Here is a 19,718-nt window from a genome sequence, read left to right as displayed (position 1 = left end):
CGTTCTAGAACAGTAAAGCATGCTCCTCTATTAAAGGTCGGTGACACATCCCTTGGAGGCGTCGGAAACAAGCTTCGAGTATTTGTGCAGAGTGCCCCTCGTGTATCTTGGCGCAGGACGTTTCCAGTGCTTTCTTCTCTCCGCGAGCTCCTCTTCTGACACCAGGATGTCGATGGAGTTGTTGTCTGAGTCGATGACAATGATATCTCCATCCTTGACCAGTCCGATTGGTCCTCCCTCAACAGCTTCTGGGACAATATGTCCAATTAAGAATCCGTGCGATCCACCAGAGAAACGTCCGTCTGTCAGCAGCGCAACATCCTTACCAAGACCGTAACCCATTAGAGCAGATGAAGGCTTCAGCATTTCTGGCATACCTGGACCTCCCTTAGGGCCCTCGTTACGGATCACACAGACGGTTTTTTCGCCCTTCTTGATTTCCCCACGCTCAAGAGCCTCGATAAATCCTTGCTCTTCCTCAAACACTCTAGCCTTTCCTTTGAAGTAGGTTCCCTCCTTACCAGTGATCTTAGCAACAGCTCCACCAGGGGCAAGCGATCCTTTCAGGATCTGCAAGTGTCCTCTTGGCTTGATTGGGTTGGAAACTGGACGGATGATATCCTGGTCAACAGGAAGCTCCGGGAATTTCTCCAAATTCTCCTTCATAGTTTTACCAGTGACAGTTGGAACATCACCATTCAAAATGCCCTCTTTCAGCAGATACTTCATCACAGCAGGAGTTCCACCGAACTTCTGCAAGTCGGCCATCACGTATTTTCCAGAAGGCTTGAAGTCTCCGAGCAATGGGGTCTTTTCCGAAATGGCCTGGAAGTCATCGATTGTGAGGTCGACATTAGCGGAATTGGCAATAGCCAGCAGATGCAAGACAGCATTGGTAGACCCTCCGGTGGCAATCACGTATGCAATAGCGTTTTCAAACGCAGGTCTGGTCATGATGTCCAGAGGAGTCAATCCTGAACGGAGCAGAGTCTTCATAGACTCTCCAATGTTGTCGCACTCGATCATCTTCTCTTTCGACACGGCAGGGGCAGAAGAAGAGCCTGGAAGAGACATACCCATCACTTCTGCAGCAGAGGCCATGGTGTTGGCAGTGTACATACCACCACAAGATCCTGGACCGGGACAAGCGTGCCGCACGATATCCTTTCTTTGTTCTTCGTTTATGGTTTTGCTCAAATACTGTCCGTACGACTGGAAAGCAGACACAACGTCAAGCTGCTCTGGAACGCCTGAGCAGGTTCCTGAACCTGGAAGAATTGTACCACCGTACACCATGATGGACGGTCTGTTGTGTCTAGCAAAGCCAATAAGAACACCAGGCATGTTCTTGTCACAAGATGGAATACCGATACAGGCGTCATAGTGTTGGGCCATTATCATGGTTTCAAAGGAATCGGCAATAACTTCACGACTTTGCAGTGAGTAACGCATACCGGTGGTACCCATACTGATACCGTCCGAGACACCAATGGTGTTGAACTGCATGGCTTTCAAGCCGGCCTTGTTAACAGACTCACTGCATCGGTTGTTTAGGTCCATCAGATGGATGTTGCACGGGTTTCCCGTCCACCAAACAGAACCGACTCCGACCTGTGCCTTGGAGAAATCATCATCTTTGAACCCCGTAGCGTACAACATGGCTTGCGAAGCACCCTGAGACTTTGAGCTAGTCAGGATCGAGGAGTACTTGTTAAACTTCTCGAGCGCAGTAGCTTGCGAGCTAAACTGTCGGCGCGAGAATGTGCTCGGCACATGGGAGATATGTTTTAACATGATCAAACAAATAAATCACTGAAAAATATTAGTCAAAATTAATTTGAAAATTTTCCAGCTGCAGTAGGCCAATTAAAAAGTGAATATTACCAATAGTCCAATACGTTTATATATTATTGCCCTTGTCCTTCACAGCAGACTTTTTCCTGGCGTAGGCCTTGCAGTAACTGTACGAAGCCTCAAGCATGCAATCGCTCACTTTTCTTGTGCGTTCGGAAACCCCTTCATTGAGCTCATACTCTCCGAGATTGTGCTTGCCAATGCCATGTATTCCGAGAATGTAGTTTAACACGTTGCGCAAAAACACGATCTTGATGTTCGCGTCAGACTCGCTAATTGTAAGACCCATGTAGTCCTTGTATAGTCCTTGCGGCACGTCCTCTGATTTGCCAGAACTGTCCTCTGGATGCTTAATGTTCCAGAACGAAATACCATTTGGCGTAAGCACATTGGGTCCGCTTCCGCACCTGGTGTCCTTCTCATCCCATGCTAAAACATCCATGTCAAAGTCGATACTATCGGTCATTAGATCAACGCGGAAAACGCCATCCTCTTTGGTCAACACTATCAAGCTTGGTCTATAAGTGGTATCTCCGCACCCACAGTTGTTGATGTGAGTTTTCACAAATCCAACCCACATTTGAAGCCTGCTTTCTGCGTTGCCAGTGGTATGTTTCTGTAAAATCTGTCTTGGCACGGGTATTAACTCTGTACCACCGCGGATGAATCCCAGGGCATTTTCAGCAAAGGAAGAATAATATATGTTGTCCTGTAATTTCTCACATTTACCATTGTCCAGGCTACAACGGAACACAACGAGAGGATCGACCGTGTACAGGAATTGAACGTAGCCTTTAGTTTTCGAGGAATCTCCAATCCGGATCGAGTCGAAAAAGGGAGCCCAATTTTTCTCCGTGGAGAGGGTTCTGGACGCAGCAATTCCTGATATTTTGAAGTTCACAAGATCGCGTTTTTGAGTCTTTGGATTTGGCTTTCTTAGCGGGAAAACTGCATGCATGGTACGTTTGCCGTTGTCCAGCATATTGAAGAAGATGACCGGCTCCTGAACATACTCGCCGTCTTTGAACAAAATGCGTGGGTCTTCAGGACCGAGTAATTCTTTAGTATTCACCTTTGGATCAAATGGAATATCCAGAACAGTAGGGAACTTTATCGAGATCTTGTCCAGCAACGATTCGTCTTGCGCGTCGTTGTATTCTCTCAAAACATTATCGATCTCCTGTTTCGTGATATCGATATATCTGATCCGTCTACCCGTAATCTCTTTCCAGTTGGCGTCAAACAATTGAAGCCTGATAAACGAAGCCACCGGGTTACTTTTGGAGTTTGGTGCATATATCATACGGCTAGCCATCATGTGGCACTCCTCGTCAGGAAGCCACACGGACGCTCCGGAAAATTGACGCCAATTTTCAGCCACACGGCTGCCGACTTTGTCACCCATGGTGATGAGATTTTTGTATTCTGTTGACAGCAAGGATTCACGAGCACTAGCTAGGTCGTCTTTCAAGAGTATAGGCTCGGAAAATTCAATGTTCCGTTTTTCTTTAGGCCTGTAAATAATGTCCGGGCATGAAAGATCGTAATAGTTAGAGGTAGACGGCACATCAATGTTGCCGATGAAACCCTTCACTGACTGAAGAGGCTTGTAATTCATGCTGGCAATAAACTCGCTCAGTAAGTTCACCTTGTCCAAAGATTGCGCAGGCTTCTGGGGATCCTTATTTTCCTGTAATGGTTTCAGGTTCAAGGAGCTCAGTGCCTCGTTCACCGAGTCGATCTCTATGATTTTTGGGACCTCCAGCTCGTTCGTGTCAGGGTTGAAGTTAACGCGTAAGGGCTCCGTACTGACGCGATAAATTCGTGTGTCTTCTTCCTCTTCCAGCTGCTCAGGAGAATTTGAGGCGTATCCACCGCTACTCTGAACAGTCGATCTGTGCACGGAATCAGACAACTGTTCTATCTGGCTAACAGGCCAGTAGTAGTACGTCAGAAACACAAACACGGCCAGCAGGATGTATAGCCGGTATCTTGACCGAGACCGAAGAAAGGGAAACGCCATTCTTGGTAGTCTTGGAAATGCTGTTGAATATCTCCCAGGAAGTTCCTCTGCAACAACCTTTTGTTTTTATGAAATTCGTCAGGTCGCGATACCTTACGGTGTACGGATGGAAGATCAATTTTTATTTTCGAAAAAAGGGTCTGAGTCGAAGAAGGATCGGGTGCACGTCTATATCAAACTAAAACGCGCGCCTCCTATTAGTAAACTGTCGTGTGCGCCATTTGGATAATTAAGCTGCACAATGACGGGCGCAAATAATTTGCTGCTGTGATTTTTCATCTCAGCGGCAAACCGTATACCCTTTTTTGTCTCGATGAGCCATCGTTCCGTGACATACAGCCCTCCACCAGGGCCACCAAACACAGCTAACACACATGCTACAGTTGCAAGGGGTCTAGTCGTGACTCAAGAAAGAGATAAGGAGCAGGAGGAAAGACTTGCCAGAGCCCTGGAAATTATATCCGCTTCAATGCTGCCCCCTCAACACACCATCGACCAAATCCGGAAACGGATATACTCATACCTCCTAGGAGATAATCAGGTAGAAACTGTTCATATAAATGAAGTCAAGGACATACCTCGCTGGAAACGACTCATCATCTATCTGATGGGACCCCCATTGGACGGGCTGAGATCTTTTTCTCAGTACGTCATCCTGCAAATACACATATTATACAATGTGACGCTGATGATGGTGTCAATTGTGTCGACCCCACCGTTAATATTCTACGTTGTGGGGTTTGTGCTATTCTGGACGAAAGTGGTGTACGAGATGTACAGAGATGTCGTTCACAGAGACGATCAATTCCACACCTCATTTCTCAGTCGCGAGCTGGCTTTGATGGCCACTATTTCGGCGTCCTATGGCGTTGTGATGAAGTTCAAGACCGAGGCAGGTATCATCACAGAAGCATGGTGGTCAACCCTGACATAGTGTGACAAGCTAGGGGAGGTGCAAAGATGCGTTGATAAAAAAGTATGTAAATAATTTTTGTTTTGTTTTGATACGCGTCATGCCAAGGAAGAGGACAGCAAAGCGCGCTGAATTACCCAATAAACGCACCACTAGAGCTAAGTCTGTGGAGAAGGACGATAATGAGACGGGAAAACTTGTGCCTGAGGCTGAAGTCAACGGAAATGATGTCGGAATAGATAATCCTAGCGCTAGTCAGGATCAGAAAGAAAATCAGGAACCGCAAAGCGAGGATAACAAAAATTCAGTAGACAAAAAAGCACTCTCACCTATTCCTGGACTAGAAAATCCATTGATGACACCATCAAAGCGTCTATTTGATAGTCCGGAGCGTTCCACTTTGCTTTCTCCTACAAAGACGCGTCAAGAATTCAAGCTACCTTCTGAGACTGCGGTGTCCCAATTGGTTCAGCGTAAGGACTTGAAGACGCTTACGAGTATTCTCAACGATCTTACTACGTCGAAAACCGAAAGAATGTTTCAGGAGTACAAAAAGCTATCAGAACGAAAGCAACAGACTAGTGAGACACTAATCAACAACCTGACAAAAGAAAACCAAAAACTTCGTACAAGTATCAAATCGTTGCAGGTGAATAAGCAGAATTCAAAAGAGACGGATCTATTAAAACGACAAATCGAGTCTCTCAAACGCGAAAATACACGTTTAAGCTCCGAAATTGAGTCGCTGAGCGCGAAACGCGGCTCTAACCAATCCCAAATTGACAATGCGGTGGCAGAACTTGATCTTATGGGCACAAAATTGGAGATCACTGAGCTATTAACAGGTCTCACATGCCAGGAATATATTGAAGATTCTGAAAACATGATATTCAAGATGAAGCAGCAGGGAGAGACTTGTTTTCTGATTTATCAACTTTTGATCAGCAAGACGGGGGCCGGAGAGATTGTTTACATTCCAATCCTGAAGCATGAGGAGAGCCAGTCTGGGTCAGAGCGCAAAGAGTGGACTGAGAATCTCAACAAGCTTGAAAAAGTTCTGCCGGACTACTTGCTGGACAATTTGACATTCCCATCCAATACACTTTATAACTTCTACAATAAGCTGGGAAGATCACTCAACAAGAAAGTGGAATGAAAAAATACAGTGTATTTTATTTCTACATGAGGAATTATCTATTCATAGGGACACGGTGATGGTGCCATCTGCGTTCTTGTGCACTTTTAATGATTTAAGCAGTTCGGACTTGTCTTTCTTGAGTCCTTTGCGGGCTTTCTTGAGAACTTTGTAGAGCGATTCAGACCCAGAAACAAACGATGCAAGCGATGGCTCGGCGGACTTGGTCTTTGATTTTTGCTTATTGTCTTTTTTCTTAGGTTCAGACGACTGAGGTTCTCGAGGTTCCTGTTTGCTCTTAACAGACTCAAATTTAGGAGCTTTCCAGCCTTTCTCGTATTTTTCAGCTTCGGTTATACAACTGGTATGACTATTGTGGTCATTGTTGTAGAATGTTGTATTGCAATCAATACATGTAAAGTATGCGCCATTACATTGTCTCTGATGCACCGCCAGCTTCTTCTTGACCACTGTATCGTTGCAAACCTCACACGAAAACGAAACCATTTGATCTGTCTTGGTTTTTTTTTTTCGTTTTTTTTATTTCCTAGCATTGGGAAAAAATCTACACTGCCTCAAAACACATTTTCAGATTCCCCAGGAAGTCTTTCGACTCTCTTGGGTTCCCAATTCTCGTGCTCATCCAGAAGGCCTTGAAGTTTGTAGTATTCTTCTTTAATATCAACTTTCCGCTTTTTAGTGGCAAGGTCAAGTGCTTGTTGCTCGTCAAGTTCTTTCACTTTCTCATCCCTTTGCTCGTAACGCAATGCCGTAAATTTGGAGAGAATCACCGAACCAAAGGCCACAGACAACATCATCGGAAGACCGAGATACAAAAATGAGTTCTTCTTGATTAGGGCTTGATAGCGGCCTATGAAAGAGCGTTCGTATTCTGCCTGTTGTCGCTTGGAGCGAAATGTCTTATTGTCGAAGGTGCCCATAATGTTAAAATATAATTTTTTATTGATTTACACAATTATTTTCATCACTCTATCAAATAAGGCCTCGAGAGGAAGTCCCTCCAAATTATCGAGGATCGGCTCGAAAATTTGCGAGTTAAGCACTTTTCTCTCGTTCTCCGCTTCCGACTCGGTTTTCCTAATGGAAGCCATTTGTTTGGCGTTGCTGAGAAGGGTGCTGAGTTCGTACGCGCGGTCAAGCTCTCTCTGCTCTTGCAAAGAAGAAACTCCTGCTCCCAAAATTCCTATGCGCGAGTCCGTATCAACGATGACAAAAGACGACATTCCAGAGGCAAACCTCACACTAGATATACCGGTGTCGTGGTCGGAAACGTAAAGCGGTTGTAATTTTGCTGGCTCAAACACAAAAATTCGTGATCTCAAATTATAGGTCTTTGAGTAATAATTCACGCAAACACAGAAAACTCCTCTGTTTTGGTCAACAGCCAGCAGATTGCGACTTCCGGGCTGTGTGTGGACTTTCACGGCAAGGTCTGTGGTCTGGAAAGTGAGCAGATCAAATGAAACCAATCTGTCTCTGGCAAGTATCACCAGATATTTATCTATAATGTTCAGACACCGCACCCTGGAGCCAGCGATAGATGGGATTTGAACTGGTGTCTCTTCAAACGTGTTCACGTCAATGAGGCTAATGCTCACCTCCTGGCCAATAGCAATCACCGATGCGTCTGGGGACCAGCAGATGCTAATACTTTGGACATCAGTGCGCTCATTTCCGTTGCGTACTTTACGTAGAGTCCATGCGGTTTGTTGTAGTTTCTTGTCCTTTCCAACTTTTTGGTATATTTCCTTTGGCACCCGTGGTCTCCAGAGACGCAGGCCACCCTTGACATCGGCAGTTACGAAAGCAAGACCATCGTTGTAAGATTGTGGGGCTGGAGCCACGGCCACCACATCGACTCCTGGTCCATGAGGATCGATGATTTTTGTCGACAATGACCAGCCACCTCGATCTTTACCATCCACATAGTTCCAGAATTTCAGGGCGTATTGGACGTCGTTGCGAGAAAGAAGATTGTCAATTTCTGGAGGCTGGAGTTTGTCGAATGTGCACATCCATTTTCCGTCGTGACTGAATGCAAGCTGCTCAATTTCTGGATCCTGAATTGATGTCTCGCTCCGGACTTTACCTGCCTGGATTGTTGGTGCGGCAGTGATCACGGAGATTTGCTCATTCCTGACAAAATCGTACGACTGTAAATGTGCTCCATATGGGAAGTAGCAATGGCTGGAAACAGGATGGACCTCAAAGTGAGACGAGAAGTCGTGTTTGATTTTCGTCAAATTATCCTCTTCCAACACGACGCTGTTCTTTGCCAGTCGCCGACGGTCTTTTTCAATGGTCTCAACATCGGTTACAAACCTTGGACGTACCCCATTGACGTTCAACCTGGAAGTCAAATCCACCGCACTCAAAACCAAAAATTCTCTATCGGAGCCGTTCAAAAGTAAACTGACACCGTACAATTCTTCTGTTGAGGCAGAAAGCTCGATGTCCACAATTTCTCCATTCAAACGAGGAAGGAACTGCTGGTTATCCGATTCCAGGTGCCAAAAGACAAGAACTTTTTCTTGACCTCCAGATAGCAGATAAGTGCCGTCTGTACTGAATTCAACACAGTTGACCTGGCCAATGTGCCACTTGAGCAGCCGTTGGGGTTTGGTGTTATCTGAAACGTAAATAAGCTGGATAATACCTGACGAGGTTCCCAGAGCGATCATCGGGGTCTGTGCATTAGAGACGGCCAACGAGGTAATAGGCGTCTTGTAAGCAAATTGAATCATCTCCAGGGGACCGTCTCCGGACTGGAAATACAACTGATTTTTATTTGTGAGGTATGCAAGCGTGCTTCTATCAACAGACATGGCAAAAAGCACCACGTTTTTTAGAGTCGATATCTCTTGAGTTTGAGAGTCAATAGTGGATTTCAACAAAGTGCGGCTGTGTGGTTGATTTTTGGTGGTAGATTTCCCAATGATGAAATAGAACTCGTTCTCAGAGGCTCCAAATCGCACAAATCTCACGATTTCGGCAGGTAGCTGTAAGGTATAGGTGGCAACCACCGGCGAAGCCAGCTTTTCTCTCCAGTTGACAACAACCATAGTGTTAGTCCTCGTAAACAAGTACAAAAGGTTTGGATCTTGTGTGCTGAACGCAGCATCCACCACCAGAGAAAGATCGAGATCGAGTCTAATGCTACGCACTGACTGACGGGTGGCCAAGGAGTAAACTTTGATCTGTGACTTGAAGGGAACAATGGCAAACTTGGAATCGGCGGACACGAGCTGCGCACGCCCGAGAAGACGGCCGCCAGCACCAAAATTAAGGTTCCAGTCGGAGAGCACCATGAATATATTTTTTTAAATTTTTTGGTACTGAAAATTTTTAACAACATGATTATTCCTGTCCGGTGTTTCTCTTGCGGCAAAGTTGTGGGCGACAAATGGGAGACTTATCTCCAGTACCTTCAGGAGGACAACATGACTGAAGGAGATGCCCTAGATCGCTTGAAGTTGAAGAGATATTGCTGTAGACGGATGGTGTTGACACATGTGGACTTGATTGAAAAGTTCTTGAGATACAACCCGCTGGAGAAGAAGGAGATTGAGGGAGATCAATACTAAGGGAGAGGCAATAGAGAAGTAACGTTTATCGATGACAAACTTCACAAGGAAGGCCAACCGAATAGGAGTACACGGATACGCAGGCACTAGTCAACAGTACGGTACGAGCTTTGGCTACGAGGTCTAATATTACAGTGTTTGATGTGCTTGGGAAGAGGATGCTATGACGACTTGATGCGTTTTCTTCTGTTTTTTTGTAGGCCTTCTATGTACATTAATAGCTACGGAAATATTAAAAATTCAAATTTCATGGATTCCGTCTACGAAGAGTTTTCCAGGTACGATTTCGACTCCAATGAGGAGTATCTTGCTGGTCTCAAGCAGGTTATGGAGCAGTACCTGATTTTGCAAAGCCAGAGCGATCCAGAGATTTCAAAAGACATATCGGAGGGCGTATTCGACGTCTCTAAAATCAAACCTCAAGATAGGGAACAGCTGGTATGGCAGGCAAAGGTGTATTTCTTCTGTTCGCAAACGGGAGAAATTTTGGACCTTGACGATTACCGCAAGTGGGAGAGCGAAAGGAAGGTGCAAGAGCCACAGGGAACGAACACAAAGGAAATCCCGTATTCGTCGAACTACGAGCAACTGGTGGATCTGATTGTCAACAATAAGCCGATCCCAGGAATAAAACAAATACCAGATACGGTGCTGGGGCCAGAACTTTCGTCCAACAGCACACTGAGCGAGCGCAAGAAACCTTGGGAACAACAGAAAGAGAAAGATTGTTCTGAGCAAAAAGATGCATGAAGGGATGAAACTCGGGCGCAACTAACGTGCTTTGGGCCGCGAGATTGTGCGTTCGAGCCAACTTGGTGCTGAATGCCTCTAATTAATTAACTGCGTTACCACCTCTATATATGCAATCCAGTCGATAGATGACATTTACACGTTAACAGTTTGCGACATAAACGGCTGAAATGGAAACTCCTGTAGCCGCTTCAACCAAAAGTAGCCCGCTGCCCTAGTCCGACGTTCCAGCAGTGCCGTATGGCGGGTCTCCCCTTATAGTCTAAACTTTTTACGTTTTAGGAAATCCTAATATCTTATCTTCGTAAAATCCCCGATGCAAAACTTCCGCCGATATGCCACACCAAATCTGGACAATCGCGATTTGTCCAGCACAGTGTTTCGAGGAGCTATAAATATGTCGCAATGCCTCATTTAGGCCAAAAATGTCTAAACCAAACGTCCTTCTAATAGGAACCGGTGGAGTTGGCACCATTGTGGCCTATGGTATTGATTATGCTGGCAAGTCCAATCTCTCTGTGGTAGTGAGAAGAGACTACCCGAAAGTCAAAGATGAAGGCTGGGAGATCAACTCGTGTAATTACGGCACCATCAAGGGCTGGAAACCCGCTGCCGTGTACGAGTCTGTGGCTGCAGCAGGTGACGCTGGAGTGACCTACGACTACGTTGTGATATCCACCAAATCATTACCTGACATCGTGAAGCCTGAGGTTCTTGCAGAGCCTGTGATCACTCCTGGAAAAACAGTGGTGGTTCTGGTGCAGAACGGTTTTGACCTGGGAAGACCATTCATTGAAAAGTACCCAGAGAACGTCTGTCTCTCTGGAGTTTCGCATATTGGATCTCATAACCACAATGGTGTCATTTCGCACATTCAAACCGACAAGGCTGTCATCAGTGTGTTTGAGAATCCTAACCTCGATAAGGACTTCCAAGTGGAAAAGGCAAAGGAGTTCATTTCCCTCTACAGCAATGGCAAAAACGATGTGTCTTACTTTGAGGACACCAAATGGTACAGATACAGAAAATTGGTGTACAATGCTACTTTGAACACGGTGTGTGCTCTCACAGGCATAGACACAGGGAGATTGGATCTTTCTGGCACTCTGGAGTCCGTGTCTATTCCTGCTATGAGAGAGGTCGTGAAGGTTGCCAAAGCTGACGGTGTCGAGCTTCCAGAGGACGTGATCAACACTGTTGTCCACTCTGACGACGGCGACTGGTTTGAGCCGTCCATGCTTGTTGACGTGAAGAAGGGCAATCCTATTGAGCTTGAGGTTATTCTGGGCAACTTGTTAAGGGTGGCCAGAGAGCTCAAGGTCGACACGCCTGTGCTGTCTTTGTTGTACGAGCTTCTGAGGGCAGTCCAATTTAGACTTAAGGAGGGACAGGGCCTTATCACGGTTCCTGAAAAACGCCCAATATCTACGAGATATTATAGCTAATTTAGATAGACCTTTGGGCCAATATTATAATGCAGTGGAAGCTAGCCAGTAAGAAAGAATCGGCCTGTCTCGGGAGTTTCACATTCACACGTTACTGTTTCCTTCTTGGTGTCGCATTAAATCACATTCGCTATAAAGAATATCTAAACTCCGGGTTCTCGATATCTGTCAGGTCAGCAAAAGCAATGGTATCTGGAACCTGGTACTTGTCGCCCAGGGCAGCCCGCTTCTTGTCACGGATTCTGTTTCTGTGCACATAGAGCACCAGGAGCGACACAATACAAAGTAATCCCACGGCAAAGCTGACTAGCATAGCAGTCTTTGCCCCAATGTATCCTGGCTTCTGAGCTGAGATGAAAGTCTGTGGTCCTATGATGTTGCCCACGCAGTAGCCAACAAGATAAGTCGTGTTCATAGTCACCTTCTTCGTACTTCCAGCAACATTCGATGAGAGAACAGACACCATACCAGCGGAGACAGATGTTGCCATGTAGAAAGAGAGATATCCAAAGAGTCGAGATCCCTTGTGACTTGTAAAGTTTAGGCAGCACATCCCGATGATTGTGATTATTTGGACAATGATGCTCGAGATGAGCCTGCTATTATTCAAAAAGCGATAAGTGAGATAGGCCACAGAAATAGGGAAGACGATGTCGATGGCTCCGCCAGGCATTCCCATTAATAGCGCATTCTGAGTGGAAAAGCCAAAGTCTCCTTTCAAAAGAATAGAACCAAAGTTAGTAAAGCCTCCGTTGGGAATTGCATACGACATTCCATAAAGGAAAAACAGGTACAACACTGGGTCTTGGAACGCCTCGAGCATTTGGTGGCGTTTGAACTTATGGCTTCCAAAACCTTGCTGATTTCCTTTGACTCTTTCAACACAGTATTTCTTCTCTATCTCGTTCAAAAACCATGCTTTAACCGGCAAGTCTGGAACGTGCACCAAAGAGACGAAACCCAAAACGACAGTGATAATCCCCGTGATAATGTACAGCATTCTCCACGAGTCAAAAGAGTAGTTGCCTGAACGGTGCACTGCAAGGCCATAAGCGATTCCTGCTCCCAAAAGAGTACCAAAACCTTGAAATCCCCACCAGACACAGGCACGCATGAACTGCTCGCTCTTCCGGTACCATTGACTGGTGAGAAGAACATACGCTGGGTTCATGAAACCTTCGAAAACTCCTAGGATGACTCGACAGGCAAGAAACCCGGCAGCATTAGTGCAGGCCGCGTGACACATCAGCACGACACCCCAGATCATGACTGCTGCTCCCAAAGTTTTCGAAAGAGGAAGCTTCTGCAGCAGCAGGTTTGCTGGGAATTGGAAAATAAGGTATCCAAAGTAAAAAGTGCTGCCGACCCAGCTGTATTCCTTATCGGACATGTTGAGGTCCTTTTGTAGATTCATGATCGAAGCGTAAGAGTTGGTTGTTTTGTCCATTAGCTGACAAGACATGAGTGCAGCAATAACCGGCATCAAACACCAGTCTATTTTGCGCACTAGCTTGCGCTCGAATTCTGGGTCCATGACCAGATCCATCGCGTCTTGATGGTACTGCAGAGCAACGTCCGCATCCAATTGGTGGATCTCGATCTCGCGTCCGTCGAGCGAAACAACCGTCGAGAGAACAGGGTTTACCTCAACTTGAGAAACCGTTTCCTTGGATTTATTGTCGCTGCGTTCTTTCATTTTGCAAGGCGAAGCTGAATTTGCTTTGCAATAAATAGTCGTCTGGCATCTATCATTTCTTATCTCGAATAACTTTCTGTCAAAATGTCCGACATTTTTTTCGATAAGATCTCAGTCGGAGATATCCGCTTCGGATTGAAACGTCAAATTTTTGGTGGATCGCAAAACAGTGGCTTTTTAAAAGAGTAGTCTCACTGAAATGCCCCCTCATGTCGAAGAACAGCTCTGAGATCGTTCTGGAGACCCTGTCGACTGACAAGTCTTATTTCGATGAGCACTTACAGCTAGACAAGGCCAAGATGCTCCAGTTCCAGCCTAAAAGTCTCCAAAGACCAATCAACTGGAGCACGAAAAAAAAGCTGGTACACACAGTACTTTATGGATTGACCACATTCAGTGCACAATTCAATTCCACAACTATGTCGTTTGAATACTGTGTTGACGATATTCGGAACGAGTTTGGAGTGTCGCGAGAAGTGGTACTGCTTCTTACTTCTCTGTACATCCTCGGCATAGCTTTTGGCCCTATGGTGTTTGCTCCACTGTCAGAGATTTACGGCCGCAAAATTGGCATATTTGCTCCATTTCTTATGTCCGCGATGTTGACATTTGCAACCGGTATCTCATACAGCCTAGGTGCAATGATGGTGACACGGTTCCTGGGTGGCTTTTTTGCCGGAGCACCAATTGTGGCGTCGGGAGGTGTCCTTGGAGATATATGGTCGCCAGCACAAAGAGGAGCGGCATTTGCATTCTATGCCTGTTTCGTGATCAACGGAGCAGCGCTGGGCCCTACTATAGGGTCGTTATTAAGCATGAAAACCAATTGGAGGAATCCACAATGGTTCATTGGGGGATTGAGTATTTGCATTATTGTCGTCTGTTGCACCTTTTTGCATGAAACATATGAGCCTGTCTTGCTGGCACGAGAAGCCAAAAAAGAGCGCCTAAAGTCAGGATCATGGGAAATACATTCAAAACTGGATACTTGGGACCTGAACATTCGCGAGCTAGTCAAAATCCACATGGTGCGGCCGTTTGCCATTCTGGCCACTCCTGTTGTGTTTTTAATGTCGCTATTTGCCAGCTACGTTTATGGGTTATTTTATTTGATTCTCACCAATGTCTCGGAAGCATTTTACTTGGCCAAGGGGTGGAAAGGAACGACAGGGACATTACCATGCATTTCGCTCCTGCTTGGAGTTCTTTTTGGTTGTGTGGGCAACATGCTTTGGGCTAATCGGTACGCCAGTTTGGTGGAAAAGAACAATGGGGACCCTTTACCTGAACAGCGGCTTCCAGTGATGATGATTTTGGGATGGCTAATGCCCGCCGGAATATTTATTTTTGGATGGACTTGTTCGCCGAACATTCCCTGGCCCGTCCCTTGCCTGGGAATTATGATGATGGGCTGTGGCTTCATAACCATTTTCCAAGGAAGCCTGAATTATCTCATTGACACCTATACCTGCTACTCTGCATCTGCAATAGCGGCTGCCACGTTTTTACGGTCCGTTTTTGCTGCCTCCTTTCCGTTATTCGCAAAACAGCTGTTTGTCACCTTGAATGTCCACTGGGGCGCCAGCTTAATTGGTTTCATTGCCTTGGGAATGATTCCAATTCCGTACCTTTTTTTCGTTTTCGGTAAGAGGATACGAGAAAAAAACGTTTTCATACCAGCTTTAGAATAGATTATTTAAGTTCTTTAGCGCTTCTGCGTCTTCTACGTAGCCCTTCTTCTTTTCTTCCGTCTTCGGGAACTATTCTGGTCACCAAACCAGAGTAAAACCAGTCGATCATTGTGATTGCATCGTAGACCGGCAAGCCTGTTGCTTTTTGAACTGCGCGAGCAAATGGTGGCATCTGAGTGCACTCTAGAACAATTGCCCCAATTGACGGATTATCCCCAACAAGCTCTTTTGCAATACTAACCATCTCTTTCTCCAGGTCGTCATGAATGTACGGGTCTCCCTCTATGATCATCCCGCGTAAAACACCCCCAACAGGACATCCCTTGACGACAATTCTGGACTGAAGCTCTTCGCCAATTCCCAGACCTTTAAAGTGAGCCTTTCCTAGAACTTCTGCGTCGAAAGTCAAGACCCCAATGAGCTTGGATGGTCCAATCACCATGGATACAAACGGTAACTGAATAAGACTGCTTGTTGCAACCGGAATTTCCACCGCGGCAGCTAGACGGTTTTGCACCTGAGCCAAGAAGCCGCAGGAGGTGATCACCCCGACAGCTCCTCTTTGCTGAAGGCGGTTGCAGGCATCAATGTAGTTTTGTAATGTTTCATCAGAATACTCGTCCTTTCTGACAACGTTCCACACAGTAGCATCTTTCACCATTTCGTGAATCACTGGAAACTGGTAAGACAGCTCGTTCAGCGGATCGCCTGGGGGCCGGTGGATGTCATCGGTGTAGTCGAGACACAGTGCACCCAGTGGAGGTAGTTCTTCTCTTGGAGGATAAGTCGACATGATTTTTGGCTTAGTCCATATGCCAGCATATTTATCATCTGTCCCAACGGGAACTTCCGCCAGAATTTTTCAGATAAGATACGGTCGGAGATATTATTATTATTTAGAGTATGGATTCTTATCTCTCACAAACTTTTATTCCACAAGTGCCAGATTATCCGATGCAGTCGGAAACGCCAGACGGGACCATGAGGCGGAGGTCGGGAGGGAAACACCAGATGGCAGCATGCTGCTTTTGCAAGAAGCGAAGAAAAAAATGCGACGGGAAATACCCTAGCTGCTCTGCTTGCCTCAAGCTGGGAATCGATTGCACGGTGATCGACCCTCCTACAGGAAGAGAAATTAAACGGAATTATTTGGAGATTTTAGAAACACGACTGCAGCAGCTTACTGCCCAGTTGGAGAGCGTTGGTGACGCGCGAAAAGAAAGTTCAGTCGAAGTGCCACAGGTCCAGAACCCTGCGCCCAGCAAATCTGATCTCGCTCAACAGGTTGGGTACATCACATTGCAGGCAGCCGGAGAATCAAGATATTTAGGAGAAAGCAGTGCATACTACATCGCAAAGACCATTAGCGAGTCTATCAATTGTTACACTGCAAAGCCCAACCCCACAACTTCTGGCATTGAAGAGGCCGAGCCTGCGCAAACGGTCTTTTCCAAACCATCAAAAAAACTTGCCTCCTCGTATCTCACGGCATACAAGAACTATGTTCAATGTCAGTACCCGTTTCTGGATTGGAACAGCACTTTGACGATGTTCAACCAAGTGATGAACGACGACTCGCAGGACCCAGAGTCATTATTTTTCGTGTACATCATCTTTGCCATAGGTACCCAGCTGCTTGAGGACCGTACTCAGACATCCAACAAGCGGAGTTACTACGAAAAAGCGTTCGAGAATATCGGCTCGGTCATTGGAGCCACTACTCTGCGCGCTGTCCAGGCGTATTTGCTGATCACTGTTTTCGCCCAGAAAATGCCTGATGGCTCATCGTGCTGGCAGACCACAGGTCTTGCCATCCGAACGGCAGTGGCGTTGGGTCTTCACCGCAAACCATACCGCAGCTGTGACGCAAAGCTTGAAGAACTCAGGTCACGTGTTTTCTGGTCAGCATACGGGATGGAGAGAATCAACGCTCTGGTTCTTGGAAGACCGTTCAGCATTTCGGATGCAGACATTGACGCCCCATTTCCCCCACACTCGGAGGAGACGAGAGTGGCCTGTCACGTAGCACGGCTACGGCGAATACAATCGAATATTTGCACGTTCATTTACAAGCCTGCACATTTGTTGGGGAACCCAGAAGACATTGAGGCCACGCGCGTACAGATAGTTGTGGAGCTGAACGACTGGATGGCAACGTTCCCATCCAAAGACGATGCGGTTTCAACTTTTGAAACAGACAATTGGTCGATCATCTCGTACCACAATTCCATGCTACTTCTACTTCGGCCGGTGGTATTAGAAGTAGCAAAACTGAGAGAAAAGGCCCCCAAAGAAGCTCTTGACTGGTTCAAGATTTTTACAGAGTCTGCCTCTGCTATCTGCATCAACTACAAAAACATCCACGCAAAAGGCAAACTGAGCTACACCTGGCTAGCCATGCACTGCTGTTTCGTTTCGGGGATTTCGTTCATATATTGTCTTTGGCTCGATGCAGGGCTTGGTGTGCTGAAATGGAAGCGGAAATCCTCTATTTACGAGACCATCAATGCCTGCTCCAGCATTTTGTATGTGATGGCTGAGAAGTGGCCTTCGGCTTGCATGTTTCGAGACACGTTTGAACAAATTTCCAAAGCTGCCATGTGCCACCTCGAATCGAGCAGTGAACAACCGGCAGATTTTTCGAACGGTGGACTTCTGGAAGGGACAATTGGCATAGACCACTATCTGCGCAACTTGAGCTCGCAGCAGAAACAGAATTCGACAGACGGAATGGCATTTGCTCCGCCAAGCAACGATACTCTCGAAAAGGATACCGATGGTCAGATCTCGGACTCGCTGTGGGAGTTTCTCGACACCACGGGAGACCGCTTTCTGCGCAACATATTCTATGACATGGAAGACAACCTCCTTCTCTAGACTGCAACCCGTTAATGTGTGATAGCATCCAGGCTATCGTGTATCAAAGTTACACCTTACACCGGTAAAAACTGTAGATAATTTTTGTTTATTTGTTTCGCGCATGAAAATACAAGACAAGCTAGAGCAGATAGCGTCCGGGTTCGACTGGTCGGCGTCGGACGATGAGGCGAGCTCTCTGGGACGGCAGGATGTCGAGTACCTGAATCGCCAGTTTTTGAGGCGAAAAAACTCGCCAGAGCTTGTGGATAATGAGTCTGACGAGGAGTGGGTAGATGAGGACGAAGATTCGTATGATGAGTCTCTTGACGAGACCATTGTTGAATCCAGCGACGAAGAAAAAATACAGGAGCCAGATGTGGAACCTCCTGCATTCTTGAAATCCAAGACCATCGTGTACATCATCAAGACGTTCCCTGTGCTAGTAGTGATATTATTCTTGATGGTGATTGCGCGTTTGGCATCTGCTGGAAGCTACTACGAAAACACAGTGGATCTGGGGCTTGTGCATCACAAGTTTAGAGGTTTTGAAAAGAAACTTGGTGAGATTGGCGAAAAACTGGAGCAGCTTTCAAATACGAACAATAACAATGATAGGCACAAAATAGAGCAAATCGAAGAGCAAATACAGCAATTGCAGAAACACGAGGACTTCTCACATCGCGAAATTAAGCAGTCGGTGCAGAATATAGTCATTGAGTTTCTCCAAGACTCATTGGACAAAAAGCTTGAAGAACTAGTATCCGATAAGATGGAACATTTGGAGTCTGTCATGGAAGAACGGATTTCCCAACTTGAGGTCGAAAAGTTGAGAGACGAGATCTCGCATGAGGTGCTGGAAAAAGTGGATGGGCAAATGTCTTCGGTGAGTTCTCAGATCCAAGCTCTTCAATCAGCAGGCTATTCTGAGCAGGAGATAGAGACTACGCTGTCACGACTGGTCCAACATGAGTTCAACCAGCGCCTCGAGCCTCGTGTTGCCGGTACATTGAACTACGCAAGTTACGATCGGGGCGCACGGGTCTTGAAAAAGTACACCACTCTACCGAAATTGAAACGCGTCCGCACAAAAGTGCTTGACCGTGTCCTTCACGGTTGGCTTGATTTCGTAAGGCGAACCGTACAGGGCCACAAGCGGACCTTGACGGGTCTGAACAATGTCGAACTCACGAGCTCGGAAAACTCGCCGGCGAACGTTTTGGTGGACAACTCGCAGTACTGGCAGGCTCTTGCGCAGGACCTTCCAATCACGTTTGGCGTCCAATTGAGTGAGCCCAATTATCTGCGTCAAGTGGGGCTATATTATCCGCGTGTCTCCTCGCTTACCGAGTGTGCTCCACGCCGCGTTTCGCTTCTGGTGGAGCCGGCCAACTCGAAGCACGCAAAACTGCTACGAAACAAGCTGGCAGTTTACTACAACCAAGATCTCGTGTTCTCGCATCTTCGCGGGCTTGCCAAGGTGAGTGAGTTCGAGTTCCAGGCGCGAGGCGGCCAAAGCTACCAAACGTTTCCCTTTTCACGCGAGATCCTGATGATTCTTGACGAGTTCCCGGTGAAGAACGTCGTGCTAGTTGTCGAGGACAACTGGGGCCACAAAGACATTGTGGTTCTCTACGGGTTGAAAGTATTTGGGCTGAATGAGTTTGAGATGAAATCAACGAGATTGACGAGATCCGACGAAATAATAAATTTGGGCGAAGATAGTGTATTTTAGTGTATGTATGCAATA

General features: G+C 46.4%; 15 protein-coding genes across 15 annotated transcripts; 8 read left to right on the top strand and 7 right to left on the bottom strand.

Annotated features, from left to right (window-relative positions):
• Positions 1-30: 30 nt before the first annotated feature.
• On the bottom strand, positions 31-1,794 carry HPODL_02263 (Dihydroxy-acid dehydratase, mitochondrial; the record flags this gene model as incomplete). The annotated part of the gene is made up of 1 exon (XM_014081887.1): positions 31-1,794. One exon carries the CDS (start codon positions 1,792-1,794, stop codon positions 31-33), a length of 1,764 nt encoding a protein of 587 aa, XP_013937362.1.
• Positions 1,795-1,900: 106 nt separating this feature from the next.
• HPODL_05103 (Conserved hypothetical membrane protein) lies at positions 1,901-3,877 on the bottom strand (the record flags this gene model as incomplete). The annotated part of the gene is made up of 1 exon (XM_014081886.1): positions 1,901-3,877. The coding sequence occupies one exon, from the start codon at positions 3,875-3,877 to the stop codon at positions 1,901-1,903; it is 1,977 nt and encodes a 658-aa protein (XP_013937361.1).
• A 313-nt stretch (positions 3,878-4,190) lies between these two features.
• HPODL_02262 (putative membrane protein) lies at positions 4,191-4,811 on the top strand (the record flags this gene model as incomplete). The annotated part of the gene is made up of 1 exon (XM_014081885.1): positions 4,191-4,811. The coding sequence occupies one exon, from the start codon at positions 4,191-4,193 to the stop codon at positions 4,809-4,811; it is 621 nt and encodes a 206-aa protein (XP_013937360.1).
• Positions 4,812-4,890: 79 nt separating this feature from the next.
• Positions 4,891-5,946, top strand: HPODL_02261 (uncharacterized protein; the record flags this gene model as incomplete). The annotated part of the gene is made up of 1 exon (XM_014081884.1): positions 4,891-5,946. The coding sequence occupies one exon, from the start codon at positions 4,891-4,893 to the stop codon at positions 5,944-5,946; it is 1,056 nt and encodes a 351-aa protein (XP_013937359.1).
• A 42-nt stretch (positions 5,947-5,988) lies between these two features.
• On the bottom strand, positions 5,989-6,432 carry HPODL_02260 (uncharacterized protein; the record flags this gene model as incomplete). The annotated part of the gene is made up of 1 exon (XM_014081883.1): positions 5,989-6,432. One exon carries the CDS (start codon positions 6,430-6,432, stop codon positions 5,989-5,991), a length of 444 nt encoding a protein of 147 aa, XP_013937358.1.
• A 68-nt stretch (positions 6,433-6,500) lies between these two features.
• On the bottom strand, positions 6,501-6,866 carry HPODL_02259 (Conserved hypothetical membrane protein; the record flags this gene model as incomplete). The annotated part of the gene is made up of 1 exon (XM_014081882.1): positions 6,501-6,866. One exon carries the CDS (start codon positions 6,864-6,866, stop codon positions 6,501-6,503), a length of 366 nt encoding a protein of 121 aa, XP_013937357.1.
• Positions 6,867-6,893: 27 nt separating this feature from the next.
• HPODL_02258 (NAN1 U3 snoRNP protein) lies at positions 6,894-9,254 on the bottom strand (the record flags this gene model as incomplete). The annotated part of the gene is made up of 1 exon (XM_014081881.1): positions 6,894-9,254. The coding sequence occupies one exon, from the start codon at positions 9,252-9,254 to the stop codon at positions 6,894-6,896; it is 2,361 nt and encodes a 786-aa protein (XP_013937356.1).
• A 45-nt stretch (positions 9,255-9,299) lies between these two features.
• On the top strand, positions 9,300-9,530 carry HPODL_05102 (uncharacterized protein; the record flags this gene model as incomplete). The annotated part of the gene is made up of 1 exon (XM_014081880.1): positions 9,300-9,530. One exon carries the CDS (start codon positions 9,300-9,302, stop codon positions 9,528-9,530), a length of 231 nt encoding a protein of 76 aa, XP_013937355.1.
• A 207-nt stretch (positions 9,531-9,737) lies between these two features.
• HPODL_02257 (uncharacterized protein) lies at positions 9,738-10,280 on the top strand (the record flags this gene model as incomplete). The annotated part of the gene is made up of 1 exon (XM_014081879.1): positions 9,738-10,280. The coding sequence occupies one exon, from the start codon at positions 9,738-9,740 to the stop codon at positions 10,278-10,280; it is 543 nt and encodes a 180-aa protein (XP_013937354.1).
• A 425-nt stretch (positions 10,281-10,705) lies between these two features.
• Positions 10,706-11,725, top strand: HPODL_02256 (uncharacterized protein; the record flags this gene model as incomplete). Its single annotated transcript, XM_014081878.1, has 1 exon — positions 10,706-11,725. One exon carries the CDS (start codon positions 10,706-10,708, stop codon positions 11,723-11,725), a length of 1,020 nt encoding a protein of 339 aa, XP_013937353.1.
• Positions 11,726-11,855: 130 nt separating this feature from the next.
• Positions 11,856-13,421, bottom strand: HPODL_02255 (Allantoate permease; the record flags this gene model as incomplete). The annotated part of the gene is made up of 1 exon (XM_014081877.1): positions 11,856-13,421. The coding sequence occupies one exon, from the start codon at positions 13,419-13,421 to the stop codon at positions 11,856-11,858; it is 1,566 nt and encodes a 521-aa protein (XP_013937352.1).
• Positions 13,422-13,630: 209 nt separating this feature from the next.
• HPODL_02254 (putative MFS-type transporter) lies at positions 13,631-15,112 on the top strand (the record flags this gene model as incomplete). The annotated part of the gene is made up of 1 exon (XM_014081876.1): positions 13,631-15,112. The coding sequence occupies one exon, from the start codon at positions 13,631-13,633 to the stop codon at positions 15,110-15,112; it is 1,482 nt and encodes a 493-aa protein (XP_013937351.1).
• A 1-nt stretch (position 15,113) lies between these two features.
• On the bottom strand, positions 15,114-15,905 carry HPODL_02253 (uncharacterized protein; the record flags this gene model as incomplete). Its single annotated transcript, XM_014081875.1, has 1 exon — positions 15,114-15,905. One exon carries the CDS (start codon positions 15,903-15,905, stop codon positions 15,114-15,116), a length of 792 nt encoding a protein of 263 aa, XP_013937350.1.
• A 110-nt stretch (positions 15,906-16,015) lies between these two features.
• On the top strand, positions 16,016-17,989 carry HPODL_02252 (uncharacterized protein; the record flags this gene model as incomplete). Its single annotated transcript, XM_014081874.1, has 1 exon — positions 16,016-17,989. The coding sequence occupies one exon, from the start codon at positions 16,016-16,018 to the stop codon at positions 17,987-17,989; it is 1,974 nt and encodes a 657-aa protein (XP_013937349.1).
• Positions 17,990-18,092: 103 nt separating this feature from the next.
• Positions 18,093-19,703, top strand: HPODL_02251 (Conserved hypothetical membrane protein; the record flags this gene model as incomplete). The annotated part of the gene is made up of 1 exon (XM_014081873.1): positions 18,093-19,703. The coding sequence occupies one exon, from the start codon at positions 18,093-18,095 to the stop codon at positions 19,701-19,703; it is 1,611 nt and encodes a 536-aa protein (XP_013937348.1).
• Positions 19,704-19,718: the final 15 nt, after the last annotated feature.

Source organism: Ogataea parapolymorpha, chromosome I, assembly GCF_000187245.1.
Source record: "Ogataea parapolymorpha DL-1 chromosome I, whole genome shotgun sequence".
Classification (NCBI taxonomy): Eukaryota; Fungi; Ascomycota; class Pichiomycetes; order Pichiales; family Pichiaceae; genus Ogataea; species Ogataea parapolymorpha.
This window is presented reverse-complemented; position numbering and strand designations above follow the sequence as displayed.